Here is a 15787-nt window from a genome sequence, read left to right as displayed (position 1 = left end):
CTCTCACTCATTAGGCGAAATGGGAGTTGGCCGCCGACAGCTCGGCAACCTACTCGTCCTCTCCGGGCCTGTCGTGTTAGAACTACCGTGCATGTGCCATCCCCAAGGAAACGGGAGCATCCTTTTCACACAGACACTTAACTCCCACATGTACTTTTTATTACATTAGGTAGACATGGAAAGAAATAGAAATATATACAAATAAAACAAGATATAAAAAAAAGACTTAAAAGCAAAAACAAATATGAATGTAGAAATACTATGAACTGAAAAGCTTTCCACCTTTCACTGTGTTGCCATGCACATTGACGCGCTCAAATGCAAAGCTGCTCATCGAGTCTCACGTATACAATGCGTGACAGTCAACACACATTCAATTTATCATCATTGTCACCATCAAGTCCGATGCTGGCAGGAGCTTCAGTATCTAACTAAGACCCCAATATAGGCCCAGGAGAGAGCGATAAGCTGTTTGTTTCTGATGTCAATGTTGCCAATTTGGTTTCCCTTCACTTCAAATTCAAATCAACTGCAGTGCAGAGGGGATCTGAGAGGATGTCTAATGTGTGCGTGTGTGTGTATGCAGAAAGCAGAGAGTAAAGATGGGATAAGGGGAAAGAAGGACAAGGAAGCAAAACGAAAAAGGGTGAAAAAAAGAGCGGGACAGAGAAGGCGAACTCAGTATGGGAGAGCGAGAGAAGGGAAAGTGGAGATAAGATCATGGAGCTTCTGTGAACACCATCCCCCTGTGTCCTACACTTGCTGCTTATCTCAACTGGCGCAGACACCCCAAAGGGACACATACCCACTGAGGGGGTGAGAATAAGGGGGATGGGAAAAGATAGGATGAAAGAGAGGAGCAAGGGAATGTTGGATGTGATGATCGGAGAAGTCGGGGTCCTGGGCTGAATTTCAGTGGCGGGAGCTAGCAAATTATGGAAGACTACGACGAGGTCAGAGTTGCATTTTCAAAGGATTTGCGTTGCTAATAAATTCAGAATCGGCTGTAGTCATTTCTACTTTATATATATATATATATATTTTTTTTTTTCCACGAGTCACCGAGAATGTAGTTATTTTTCCGAGCTATTCAACCACTTATCGGAAATCATCAGGCTCGATTTTAGTAGCTCGGAATGTCTTACGCCATCCGTAGGCACTTAGTTGTCAAAGGAGGGACATGTACTGGATAAGGAATAGACTCTACAAAATCATATTGGACTGAAAGAAAGCGGCTTCTATTATAGGCCTTTTCCACCTTATATCACCGGAGAGACTATCGCACTGAAAAGTAACACCTTCCAGCAGAGAGAATATGTCACACTTTGATGACAGCGTTGAGATGAAATGAGGTGATATGAAAGTTTGCTCCATACTTTTCTTTCAATGTATGTCCATGCAAATGATGGAACACTGATAAAATCAGTTTTACAGTGCAGATTTCAGCCCTGGAATGACAATTGCCTTATAAGCCATATGAATCCCAGTGCATGGCTCCCTGAATTAGTGCTTCACACTATTACTGGACACGTGAATTACTTTTCGTTGGCAGGATCCGCCTCTGCGCCACCCAAGAGTGGAAGCTAAGGGACAAGTTATTGCTGAGAATTCTCTAATTATCTTGCGCCCATTAATTCAAGGATTGTAAAGAAGCTGACATAAAAAGTTCCCTCCTCACACTCTATCCTTTTATTCCCAGCTACAGATGGGGAGAAACTCCCAGTGATCATTTAAATATTTTAGAACATCTTGGTAAAAGCCTCAAAAGAGTCAATAGCGTGAAACTTTTTATCCGCTGCGCAGCTGAACTTCCTCGTTGCACGGCCGTGGAGCACTGCCTTAAAAAACTTTGTTTGATGTTGACCAATTTTAGGCTGTCAATAAAAATTTTCTTTAAAGAGGTGATAAACATGTTCGTAATACGGGGAAACTGCATGCCAAAGAGATATTGAATTATTGAATTAGAAACTACACAGTAAGTAATTTCATTGAATCCGTATAAGTAGGTCACACACAAAACAAACAACTGTAACGCAAACACAACTAAGGTTCCAATTTTAATTAAAAGTGCATATCCATATTTGAGTTGCTGGGATCTGATATCAGGCTAAAAAACAAAACAAGTGCTCCAGTGAGGGATAGTAATTCAATAAAGTGAGCAGCAGTTCCTCATATCCCCTTCACCTATGCTGACCCCTCCGATCATTACTCACAATGGTGAATAGATATAAAGGATGGAGGCTATTCCAGGGGACAAAAACCTTCCTACTTTCTGCCCGTATCACCTGAAAATCTTAAATTGCCAGCTGTAAAGGCTGATTCAATAACTTTAAAGACCACGATATGAACTTGGGGATGAGCAGTGCACTACGATATGTGTGAATAGGGAGCCCAAATAAAGAAAACTTCAATTACAGCTCAGAGCGCACTACATCCTTTTTTTATTGTGTAAAACTTGGCTTGATATCCAGGAGCTGTTGCCGTGACTAATGAACGCTGGTCCTAGCTATATGATTTCAGCTGGGGCAGGCAGAACTAAGGGGCAGTATAATGAACGATGAGGTGAATTCATTTATAGTAAAGTGTAACAGCGGTCACAGGTGGCAATATGCAAATTGCTCGGACATTGCTCCATGAAAGTCACCCAGGGAAAAAGACAAACTTATTGTGCAAGTGAAAACTCCAATGCAGAGTGCTTGCATCTCTCCAAATAATAATAATAATAATAATTCTGAGCTCAAACAATCCAAATCAGTAGAAAATCAATCATCATGCAGATTAATTCTACCATCAAAGGTTGGGACTCTCCTTGTAAAAATCACCGTGAAATGGCTATTTAATTAGCTGAAAGGTATTTAGCAGCAAATTAATACAAAATTTGTCCATGGATCTGCTGTCCCATTCCATGCATTGAATTCTGCAACAGGTTGCTTCGAACCAAATATTCACAATCCAGCCAAATTCTGGTCATTCAGGGTCTCAGTATACAATATCGGAAAATATCCCAGCTGACTTAGTGGGAACACTACAGCCTAGACTGGTTGCCAGGCAATCACGAGACAGTGTGAAAACCGATCCCAGTATCAGATATGGGCACCAGCACACTAGCAATTACCATCACGATAACAATATAGGAGCATTACAATAAGATGTGATTCGGTCAATGGCTTCAATCTAGCCTAATTGTTAAAGACCAAAATAATTTCTCATTAGATTTTGCGATGACATGTTCACTTTCAATGCCTGTCAGCTTTTGGGCACAGAATCCAGATGATACAACATTGGTGTGTATTTTCAAAAATAAATTATGGGCTCACTCATTCTTGAGAATTTACCATAAAATCCGGGTTGCTCTATCAAAAACTATAGACAGGAAGTTACGTAAATAACCCAACCAAACGCAAAGTGACAGAAGAAGACCCTCGAAACGGTGTGTGTGTGTGTGTGTCCCTGAAGATAACAAGTGGCATCGCTCGCCCTGCTTCCCAGCGAGGCTGTCTCTAAGCTGTGCTAATCGATTGGCGAAGGAGGAAAAAGGGCGAGCTTTAATGTGTTGCATGTGAAGGATTTACTGGAGAGCAGAGCCTCGGAATCAATGGACTAGAAAATGCATCATTAGGACAGTGTCAAACACACACACACACACACACACACACACACACACACACACACACACACACACACACACACACACACACATGCACATGCACACCGAACCTACATATTCTCCCCCTTTCTCTTCTCGTGTTCGTCCAGTGAGGGTCGAAAAAAGGAAAACAAACAAAATGGACTTGAGTGTATGTGTGGTTTGAATCCTCATGTTGTTCAACAGTCGGCACAAAGCTGCGCTCTTCAAGACAAAGAGTACGCACACAAACACACACACACACACACACACACACACACACACAGAGACCCACACCCATACGCACACGCTTTAGAGCGATGGGATTTCATAATTTTCTTGCCAAACTCATTCAAGCTGTTTTCCACAGGACCATTTCACTGATCACATTGGTCATTGCCTTCTCCGAAATAAATCATCTTTCTAGTTGGAGATGATTTCTCCAATAGGCCTGCTGGGATTGAAAAAGACCAAAATAGAAACGGAGCACAATGAATGGCATTGCTCGAATGTTGACTCACGAATGATTTCGATCTCCAATAGCTGTTTGTGTGTCCAACAATGGGGCGCATACAAAAGAAAATGGACACTTACGGCAATTCGAGCATTGTAGTTTTAGTTAAACTCACTTGAGTAAAATGACTGCATTTCGTCAAACCGTTCCATTACTTTTGAATCTCTCACTGGCGCACAACTATCGTTTGTATCGCAAGGAGCAAATGCTTGATGCGGGATGATGTGACAAATGTGGTTGTAAGTCACAAAAAGATGTTTGCTGTATGAGTCTGCATGAAGCTGCTTTTGTCATTGTGCCGTGCAAACTTTTTTTTTGAATGGCCCCAATTGTCTCATTCAAGAAACCGCTTCACTAAAGAGATGACTCAGCTGCCACCTGGACTTTGACACCTTCTATAGTGTCATATTTTTTGCTTCCCCCCTATGGCCTGAATCTGCAAAAAAAAAAAGATACTAGGTCAATAACAACATATAATAGTTATGACACAAAATCCGTTTGAAGCAAAATTTCATCCCCATAAATTCTTGCCACTTTTCATCACATCCCAGACTCGGGTCTCCTCAGCGATACAAACTCGAGCCATAAAAGTTTTCCTTTCTAGCTTCCTTCATAATAGAGCAGTCAAATGTAAACGCCCGTCTCTGACCCAATTAGAGGCAGATGAACAGATGGATGAACGGTATATGTCAGGAACACATGCGGTGGGTCGGGCCCATTACTCAAAAATCTGTCGGCGGAGGAATCAGACGTGTCAGGGAGAACACAAAGTCTGGGGCACGGGAGCGCTCGCATGTCTTGTCCCCTGGGTAAAACACTTACAGGATAAACACTCCCATTAATATTCTTCTGTGCCGCTCGGCCGGCCCGTCTTCTCCTTCCCTTTCCCCCCCTCGTCCTATTATCCCGCCTCGCCGGACATGCCGTCCTGTCCCGTCCTGTCTCGTCCTCCTTGCCGGCGCGCGAGATTGAGATGAGAGGACGATCTGAACCAAGAGCGGGGGGAACATGAATCATTACACTTCCTGTTGGTACACGCCGTCCGGGGGAGGAAGAGAGACGATGCCCACAGGGGCCCGATTGATTCCGGAGATTTAATTGGGTTTATTAGCCAAGATGTTGGGCCCCGCGAGGAGGCTCCCAGAGGCCACCGGCTTCCCTCCTCCCCTCCCCTCCCCTCCCCCATGCTCTCTCTTCTGAAGGAGAAATCCTGCGTAATTGTTTTCCCTCCATCTTCTGTGTCATTGTCAGATGGGTCCTGCGGGATTATTAGCAACCCCAGGTCCCTCAATAATTCATCCAGAGCTATTTATACACAGATGGAGAGTCCTCTAAAGTCTCCCCCAGTGAGCTTATCTGACGCTGAGACAGACAGAGGGAGAAGGAGAGAGAGAGCGATGGAAAGAAACAAGGCTACAAAGGGAATGCAGGCGAGCGATAGACAGAGAGAAAATGGGAGTGACACACAAAGACAGTAAGAAGGATGGAGAGAGGCAATCACAAAAAGAAAATGCAAAGAGGAGCAAAGCGAGTGTGACAGTGAATAAAAGAGCAAGAGCCGGCGACAACGTTTTAGGTAGACACAATGACAACGTTTGCCGTGTTTGAAGGAGAAACTCGGCCTTGCCAAAGTGAACAAAAGCACCATCCCGGGAATAGCATCCTCTCACAGAACACTTTAATGGATTTTAATCTTCCCCCTCCCCTCTTTTCCCCATTTAACACAATTAGGATGTTTGCAACGCTAACATGGAACAGTAGTCGCTCGCCATAGTGGAAGGACACATGAAAGGCATTCGAGCATTTCCATACCTCCAGTAAACACGCTTAGCCGTCGTCCGTCCTCTACCATGTGGCAACGAATAAAACCAACAAAGCATCTCAGCCAGCCGTGTCTTAAATCACGTCATCATTTACCAACACAGCATTAACAAGTTCGTTTATTGAGATTACACAGCCAATTAGGTAGCTTCTATTTCCGGATCGGGTCGGTCATGGTAGAGCTACCGATGATTGCACAAGATCCTTTCAATGGCGAACCTTTATGAGTTGTAACAAAAGTAAAAACTGCCCAAAATATTGAATATATTCTTATTGAGCTGCAAAAAAAAAAGTAGGACATCACTTAATTATACTGTACAACTTGCTTCATCATGCTCTTTATCTTGTGGTGCATTTGATCCGTTAGTCGACGATGTAAACGATCTCGTTTTCAATTTGAGCAGTTGCGGTAGTAATATTTTGAAACATGACGCTGGAAGCCATATCTTTATCGTTTTTCTTGCTGTGCTCGATGAGAGCGAGAGAGAGTGTGTGTGTGTCTCCATATTATTGATGAATAAGATGTAAAGGAATCTCTCTTTCCCGAGCTCTCTCCCTCACACACGCACACAAATTGTGCGCCGGGGGGAAGCCATATTTATCAAATAATGAATGTTCACAGAATGATGTGGATGCAAACACACACGCGCACACACACACACATATACTCCCCCCCCCCCCTCTTCCCATTTCTCTCTATACCCTCCATGAAATCATTCAACACCAAGTGAAGGACTGGAAGTGTATGACCAGGATTCCCATCTCCAGTTCTGTGATTAAAGAACCAAACTAATAGACTGTCTCGTTGCGAACCGGTGCAGAAAAAAGGCAGAGATCTCAAAAACCATTAAATTGCAAATGTCCAATAATTTGCCAATGGCTTTGCTTCCAGATCTTTCCCCGACTGAGTCGTGCATTGCTGAAGCGCTTTAAATGGCCAAACACGAACCCAGCTGAGCCCACCAAGCAGCTAACCAAGCGAGCCCACCAGCGAGAGAATGCAGAGATGCAAGACCTTGTTTATTTTCATACAGTAAAATTTCATATTGCTCTCGTTCAGCTGGGACCCAATCTCGGACTGAAAACATCTGAGAAGAACTCAAGCGCTTCAGTCAATAACCCTTTTAAAACCCGAATATTGGCAGTATTGGGGTTTATGAAGGCCATGTAAACATGTGCAAAGAGAAAAAAAAACATTAAGTCACTGGATTTAACTGGAGATGACATCGATGACTTTGTTGGACCAGCATCAAAGATTTAAAAAATCAACTGCGGTTAACTCCTCCTCAAAAAACATTCCCTAAAACACTAATCCACTTATTAATCTATTCTTGCTGTTAAATCCTAAAACAAAAATTCATGACCTAAAAGTGTGTCGCTTAATAAGTTACGTAAGATCCTGCTAATATGGAGGGCACACTTTGCTCCCGGGGTGTCCGAGAGCAGTGGGGGTCTAATTCAGCTCTCTTCCAAAGAAGGTCATTCTCCTTTCTTGGCCCATGATGGCCGGCGAGTGTAGCACTTAAATCTGGCAAAACTCAGCCTATAAATTACAGCAGAGGGCAGAGAGGTCAGAGCCTGGCATGGAAGTAGGCCAGAAGCCATCAATCAGCTGGGGCCAGCGAGGGCCACATCTGTCTCTGGGACTCCCTCAATCTTTTCTGCCTCCTCCTCCTCCTCCTCCTCCTCACCCCTTCCCACTCCCATCCCGCCTTGCACTCACATTGTCCAATCTCATTTTCCGACTTTCTATTCGACTGTCTGCCTTTTGATATCGTGTCCTTTGAGCGCACCCCTCCTCTCGCTAACTCTCTCCCGTGGATCTCCCTCACCTATTTGACGTATTCTCTTACATCACCCAGTTTCAACGTCTCCCTCCGTCGTTTTACGCCCTCTTGCACCATCTCCCTCTGCAACGATGTGTTTTGCTCTATCTGCTCTCCAACCAGCATAATAGAACGAGGCCTTGATGTTCTAATCGGGATGCCGATATAGTTGGGATGATAATATCTGATCTGCAAAATGCCTAATTTTGGAGGAGAATAATATGATTCCGAAAGCGAACGTTTAAAATCAGCATTCAAAGCTCTTCTCTTAATTTTTTATGGCATAGCTAGACTCCAAAGATCACGGATTTCTTGTGAAGAAATTTACAGTCAAATTCTAAAGCTGTTGTGAGTTGCTAACGTCAGATGTTCTTCTCGCATCTGCTAAAAAAGAAGTCATATTTTAAACGAAGGTTGCTGACTCTGGGAGTCCAAATACGCAACGTGTTCTCACTTGCAGTGAATAGGGCAGCCCATAAAAAAAGAACATTATTTTGTTCAGAAGCCAACACATTTTCGCAGCAGGTTGAGTTTTACATTGTATGTTTACTTTTGTTTTAATTTAGGGTCAAACATCAGAAGCTCTTTTATGTCATTCGAAACCAGAAGCCTTTGAAAACTTCTGCCTGCCTTACAATACTCATTTTCCGAATTGCCTTTGGTTTTGAATAATTGAGTGGGATCTTTTGAAAGTCCTAACCCTCATCCCCACCTTCCTTCTTACAAGTCAACGTGGTGCATTTTTAATTGGAGACATGAAATAAGTATGAAGAGACATGGTAAAAAAAGAAAAAGAGCAAATCAGTGAACGCCGCAAATCGGCTTTTGCGTTACAAACCCATTGAGGATCGAAGATGCTAATTGTTAATCCACAGACAGCAAAGAATAAGTGTGGTCTGATCACCAACATGCATTCTGTTCTGTTCTGTTCTCATTCAGCCGACAGGGCTAGAAATGTCACTAAGTCACAAATAGCCATTTTGTGGACAATAAACATCAACTCAGCTTTTCTGGAAATGATCAGTCTTTCCACTTGCTTACCTCTGTATGAAAGCTGGAAAAAAACTATCTGAAATATTTGGCCATAAAATCTGTGCAAATGAATTTTAAGAGTCAAAATGCCTTGGATAAAGTTCCAAACAAACACTGTGCATGACACGGAGGGTAGAAAGTAGAATTATTGCTCGCTGGACGTGAATTAATGTGCCAGTGACACTGTTAGCGGTGACAAAATGAAGGTCTATTTTTCATATTACTGCTGTGTCATGCTGCTAGTTCCTCATGCAAAGCTTCTGCAGTGCAGGGCTGCAGCAAGAGCCAAATTCATGTGCATAGTGAGGGCTCCATCTGCGCTTGCACGTTAAATATTCATATTACTATTAAACATAGACAGTTACAACTGAGCGTTCCTCTTTAAACTGGAAGCCTGCACAGTTCTATTGTCTGCTGTATAATCACACATACACTCGAAGCATATAGAAAAAGACAGATGACAGATGAGAAATGTTCCGGGAAAATCTGTAATGCAATAAACAAACACACAACAGTGACACGTTCCGTAATATGCATGATTAAAAAAAAAAAAAACTGTTTTCAGTTTTCAAGGCTGCACAAAATGCTGTGAAGAAAGTTGTCCATCGGGAAAGTGAGATAACAAGCCAGATGACAGGAATGCAAAGTCAAGAATTATGTTCTAGTTGCTCTGAAGGAGTTTTGGAGAATCCTATTTAGCAATTTATGTCATCGAAAGAGCAGCACTTTGAATACAGTGCTTGTTTAAACTGTCATGTCTCCATTTGCTTTTTCCAATTTAGACATAAATAAATGCAATCACACAGAACAAAGGTACGGCTCCAAAACAACTTGTAAGACTTTCCCAAGTATTGCACACACCTCTTCAACAATCGGTACTGCAGACAGACGGTGTGCAAGCAGATTACAAAAGAAGAAGAAAACAAAACAAAACATACGTACACCCAAAGTGTCAAATTGTGACAACTCAACACAATGCAAAGATGTGATGCAAAAACCTGGGAAATAGAAACTATGCCGAAGGAGCATTTATTAAAAATGCTGTGGGAGGGGAAAAAAAAAACAGAAAAACAACTTTTTATTCCATCTACTAAAACATTCAACCAAAGCAACAATAGGAAAGCAAGAGTGGGAAGCATATGGAATACTAAAGGCCAAATGTTGATGAAACACTGATTTCATTCTAAAAACGCTCTGGGCTATTGGTTGAGCAGTTTAGGTGAGCAGAATAAAAACAATTTGCAGAGTAGGCTGCATAAAACTAACAAATCAGTAAAAAAAAAGAAAAAAAAAAGGGGTCTATCTATCTACATCTGCGCGTCTCCACGGGTCAGAGCTTGCCAAGTAGCAACATTAAGTAGACGCTAATGCACAAGTACACACGGACGCCGTGTGATCTTTGAACTAGTAACATTAAATGTTTTCCGTGAGTGAATTAAATGGCTTCCCTGGATAATATAATTTTCAAATTGCGTTCACCAACATCATCAATATGTGCTATGCTAGTCAGTCTTCATTCTGGCTCACCAACAAAGGCTGAATACTAGCAAATGTAGCTTAGCATGAAACAGTGATTCTCAGTGTGCATTTTGATTCCATGACTGTCTACTTGCACTGGGGCCGAGTGACCAACCACACCTCAAGTGGTTAAAACTGCTCCGGAGTGCAACAACTTGGCTATGCACATGATCATATTTTAATCAAACTGGGACGCCAGTGCTCTCCTGAGTGTTAAGATAGTTTTGCATGCGGCCACCAACTTTCCTTTTCTGAGCTTAGTCGTTCCTCCCTCTCAGTGTGCACAGTGTGCAAAGGTCATTGCTTTTAAAGAGAAGAGCAGTAAGGTCAAAAATAAAGGAAAGGACCTCGTCTCTGTGACAGGCGTCATGGCTCCACTCATGCTGTTAGCATGCTAATACGTGCAGGAGCGCCATTTTTTGTCTTTCTCTTCAACTGCTCACGTGACACAAGCAAATCTCTGCTCGGCCGTCTCACAATTGACCACAACGAACAACTGAGCCACTTCTCTTTATAATTTAGTATTGTTGTATTTCCTAATTGCTCCGCCCCTTTTTTAAATGTTTATTCTGACAATTTTGAGCTGTTCCGCGGTGTGCCTGGTGAGAGCAGGGTGGCGCTGCCGGTTACGTGTACTTTGGTAAGTAGCCACGTCCTCTGTGACACATGTTGCCGTCCTCCCTACAAAAACAGCCCAAATCGATAGTGATGCATCTAGAAACAGGACACAAAGTGGAGTCTGAGCGTGCATTGTAAGAGAAGCCGAGTGTAGTATGCTGGGAGGAGTCCACACGCACACACACAATGCTCCCAAAGCAACTGCAAGAGGAGATAGAGAAAGATCCCACAGAGAGGATGATGCAACTGGAGTGAAATTTTTCGTCCGGAACGCATGCTGCATTAACGTAGACCTGCAGAACACACACACACGCGCGCGCACACACACACAGTTTTTGTTCGAAGGCAAATTTGCTTTTATCCTCCTTTCTGCAGATGGCACTTCTCTAATGGTAGCCTGTAACATCTAATTGCCTGCAATAAAACACAGCATGAGTCTTTCATGTTTTTGGCATCATGACTTCCTGGTCTTACCAAATATGAGACGCCCCATAATCTGTTGTTTATCTTCTTTTCTGGCATTTTCATGCAAAAGAAGATCAAAATATATTTTAAAAAATAGGCAATCCGAGAGAGATGCAATGAGAAGCTTTATGAGCTGTATCAACTGCAGTTTGGAAAAGACGACTGTCAATTACACCATGCGCCCACTCGGCGTTACAAAATACCGGCATTGTCTTTTAGTAGCTCTGTGTGAATAAAATGAAATTGTTTTCGGTTCTAACTGTAACATTTTGTTGACATCACTCACCGGCTCAAAAGTGAGCATTACGCTCGAATCAGACTTTGCAACCCCCACTGAGTGAGCCCATGAAACAGCAACAGTCGTTCATCCATGGTGAGACTTCATTCAAGTCGTGCGACGCTTGCCTCACGTCATCACCTCTAATCAGCTGCATATTTTTACATACAATCCTCATTAATGGTGTCTGCAGTTACGTACATCCACACATTGAATGCAAGAGGCTTGAAAGCTGCCGCCTCTCTTTGCTAACTGTGTGTCTCAGCCCGCTGTGCTCGGTAGCTGCAGCAGCGGCAGCAGCAGCCGGTGACCATTATAAATGGCCTCTATTAGCATGGCTCGGTCGCAGAGGGGAGAGAAATAAAATCATTGAGAGAATGTAGGCCTGCACCGCTGTCCCAGTGCCCACTCTCAGACTCTGCAGACCCCTGCCCCCCCCTCCTTCCCAGCCCCTCTGTTCCAAGGGGACAGAATCCTAAAGACTAGATTACTAGTGATACATGGAGTCATTATGGGGAGGGTTATGGCAATAGTATCACAGGCGCGGCTGACAATGGCTATAATAGGGGTCTCTTTCTTCAGAGGCAGCATTTCCATAGGGAAGGCTGCTTCTTTAGGCTTGTTGATACTGTAGAACAGGATAAGCAACATTTATTACCTGCGGTGGCAAAAAGCTGTGGATCAGTGAACTGAAACCGAGCTTATTTCTTTGTAAAAGTGCCACCTTGTTAATCTAAATGGGGCCAACTGTATCCCAATGTGAGGCATGACATGTTACTAAGCACTGGTTTTTCTTTTTTTTGGAAAAAAAAGAAAAGAGGTGGAGCATAGTGGAAACACTCGACACGCAAGTACAGTTCCTGCCTCATAACGAATCGAACATGTACACTCTGGACCAGCGTGACTTTGAGGGGGCAAGATGATGTGAGCGAGTGAGGACGACGCTATAAAAAGCGTGAAAATAGTTGAGTGTTTTAACAGCTGTTCCATAAACTTTTGTTAAGACTGTATGAAAATACTGAAATATAAAGCCAAATGAAAAACTGCAATTGCATGCAATCTACAAACACAAACGGATTTCACAGCAGTGATTTGGTTAAAAATAAATGTCAGATGTGACTAAGAAATGGAAGAAAAAAAAAAAAAGAGGCTTTGGAGCACATCTAAACATGATCACGTATTTGTGACATTTGCGCTTTGGCTAATTTTGAACACTTCTTATATAGAAAGTGGCTGGAAGGTGTTTAAGGTGTGTGTCGGGAATGTGAGTGAGTCAGGCAGTGTAGCTCGTGCCTCCAGCTAGTTAAAATATGAGCACAGCGGGGACCCGCTAATGAAAGCGGGAAGCAGGGCCGTATATCGCAGTGAGGAGACAGTTCTTAGAATCAGCTGGTGAGCCATGCCTATAGTTCGGGAGCCAGTGCTGATTAACTGTCCAACAGGGGGTCTACTACAGCTGTGCTATTAATAAAATACCCCCTTGGTCTCTTTTGTCCTCTCATGCCTACATACCCTCAGAAATAATTTGTATATATTTACAATTACCTTTTAAGTTATTCGGCATGAAACACAAATGTTTACAGGACAGTTTGAAAGCAGCTTAGAGAAAGTGATATTTTTTTTTCCTAATGTACTTTGCTCCCCTGGGAGATGTCCTGCAGGTACAGTGGATCAATTACTGACCTCTCATTAAATGGTGATTTGCCTTCCCTTGAGAGAAGAAAATAAAATACAAGTGGGAAGTGCCATCATTCCTGTTGCACCTAAACAAAGACTAGTCATTAATATTACACCTTAAAGGACACGTCTAACCACTTGGAGACATTTGACATCACTTAATGAGCCATTAAGTTAAACCAGCCTAATTAATAGCCACTGTAAGTGGATCTGTGCAATAAAAAAAAAAAGTTAGAAAGTGATTTTCCAAAAAGTGTTAATTTAAATTTATAATTAAATTATGGACATACTACTTTAGTTGCACACGCGAGCGAACGGGAGACGCGCGCGCGCACGCACACAAACACGCACGCACGCAAACTATACACAATGCTGCAGGCAATCAAACACAACCTCCAGCTATTGCAACATGAAAACGTGAGTTTAATGGACTGGATTTAGTGGAGTGAATGAAAGCACATTTACAACCGCGTGCATACAAAAAAAAAAAAAAAAAAAAAAAGGCACGCATGCATGTTGTCCTGACAAGTCCAGCTCGTGTCATTTTTTTTTTTTTTACATGTCACGCTTTCAGAGTGGCGCTCCTGACGCCCTCCGATGCCGAACAAACGGGTCTACTGTGGACCGTCCAGAGGAGCGTCACGCACCCACCTTTGTGCATGCCCGTGAAGCGGTCCTTGAGCACCGTCAGCTCGTAGATCTTGCCAAACTCCTCGAAGAGGGGCCGCAGGTCTTTCTCGTCCAGGTTGCGGGGGATCTGACCGATGAAGAGTTTGATGGCATCGTGGTCTTTCATGGGGATGGTGGCCGGGCAGCCCGCCGGGCTGTGGTTGTGGCTTAATCCGTTCACTAGCCCGTTGCTGGCGGAGACCACCCCGACACCGACCCCGTGCACCGTGGCGTCCACCTGCCCGTTGGTTAAAGTTGCCATCGTCGTTCGGACCGGCCAGCGAGTTGAGGGTGGCTTGCAACAGCAGCAGATGGCAATATGAGCGGTGGCGAATGAAAAGGCAAGGCGCAAGTCTTGGTCAAAATTCGCGTCCGAAAGCAAGCCGCACCAGAGCTGATTGGGCTCTCGTCCTATCAAAGCCAATATTTACATGGATGTGAAAACACATGTAGCGCGCGGCCAAGTCGCATAGCAGAAACGCGTGATGCCGTTTTGGTCCCGATGGAGTCTTTTGATTCCTTGTGTTTAAGTCCTACTCAGAAAGTCGTTCATTGATATAATAAAAGAGAGGAAACAGAGAGTGAGTGAGAGAGAGTGAGTGAGGGAGCGAAAGAGCGAGCGAGAGAGAGAGAGGAAGGGGAGGCTGAAAGACAGAGGGAGAGCGAGAGAGAGACTAAGCGTGTTCACTGCCTATTTACACCCACGTTCCCTCGTCCCAGCTTCTTGGCACCTTTTTATTTTTTGCATTCGAACCGCTATGGGTGTCTTCTCGGTTTAAACGAGCATGGCCGACTCAACTTCTGCCGCGGTGGTGGGGAGGTTTCAGTAAGCAAAACTCGCTATAAAGTTGGCTCGAGTCAAACGCAGCTTCTCCGCGCCCCCTTTTTTCTTATGAGAGGATCGAATGGTACATTCCACTGAGGGGAGAGGGTCTATAAATAGAGAAATATAGAGGAAAACGGTCCTTTGTGCTCCTGCTCAGTAAGTGAAAAACTACACAATCACCAGAATACGTCGTGCTCACTGACGTTGCATTAATAATGCTACTTTCAATTAAATAGACAATGTGGATGGTGCTTTTTAAATCTCATTTCAGAGCCTTTTTAGTTGCCTGCGTCGGGATACCGGACAGCTCCCTGGTGCTGAAACGCACCCGTTACACTCCAGAGAAGGCGTTTTATGTTCATCATCGCTATTACTTCACTCTTTGTGTGCCATTGTTCATAAAAGATGAACGTGGACGGGTCGATGGGTACGTTTAATGTGTTTTTCCTCAAGCGGTGTGCACTGAATGCGTGAGCTCCCAGAAAGGGAAAGTCTGTGAGCACCGCCGAGTGGCGTTAGGAGGGGACACATAAGGGTGGGTCGGAATATAATGTCTGGCATATTCATTTTCAATTATGAGATTTGTTTTTCATGTTTTTAAGGCAATCATTGTGGTGCTAAAACGGTAAAACACTCCATTAAATGACCAATAGCTACTCATTGAGTTGTAAAATTCTTTCTTTGTATTGGTACTAATGCTTTTCGAGCAACAAATAAAAAAAGAGTGAGGATTTAATCACCGTGTCAAACCTATGAACCTAAATATACCTCATATGATTATTGTATTATTATCACCTGTAAGTTGTGTTAATGATTATCTCTGCTCAAATAAAATGCAATATATTAAAACAAAAACATAAAACGTCTTTAATCCAAACAAATGCATGGCAGTTTACATTTGTCATATTTGGAAAAACTG

General features: G+C 43.2%; 1 protein-coding gene across 5 annotated transcripts in view; it reads right to left on the bottom strand.

Annotated features, from left to right (window-relative positions):
- The window catches only part of celf4 (CUGBP, Elav-like family member 4), a 58028-nt gene extending 43251 nt beyond the window's left edge, over positions 1 to 14777 (bottom strand). For all 5 annotated transcript variants that reach the window (XM_037253051.1, XM_037253055.1, XM_037253053.1 and 2 more), the window contains exon 1: positions 14025 to 14777. In XM_037253051.1, the coding sequence (XP_037108946.1) occupies positions 14025 to 14304 (280 nt within the window). In that variant the 5' untranslated portion in view covers positions 14305 to 14777. The remainder of the gene's footprint in view (positions 1 to 14024) is intronic.
- Positions 14778 to 15787: the final 1010 nt, after the last annotated feature.

Source organism: Syngnathus acus, chromosome 5 (genome assembly GCF_901709675.1).
Source record: "Syngnathus acus chromosome 5, fSynAcu1.2, whole genome shotgun sequence".
NCBI lineage: Eukaryota > Metazoa > Chordata > Actinopteri > Syngnathiformes > Syngnathidae > Syngnathus > Syngnathus acus.
The sequence above is the reverse complement of the archived record's forward strand: the minus strand, read 5'-3'. Positions and strand labels throughout refer to the sequence as shown.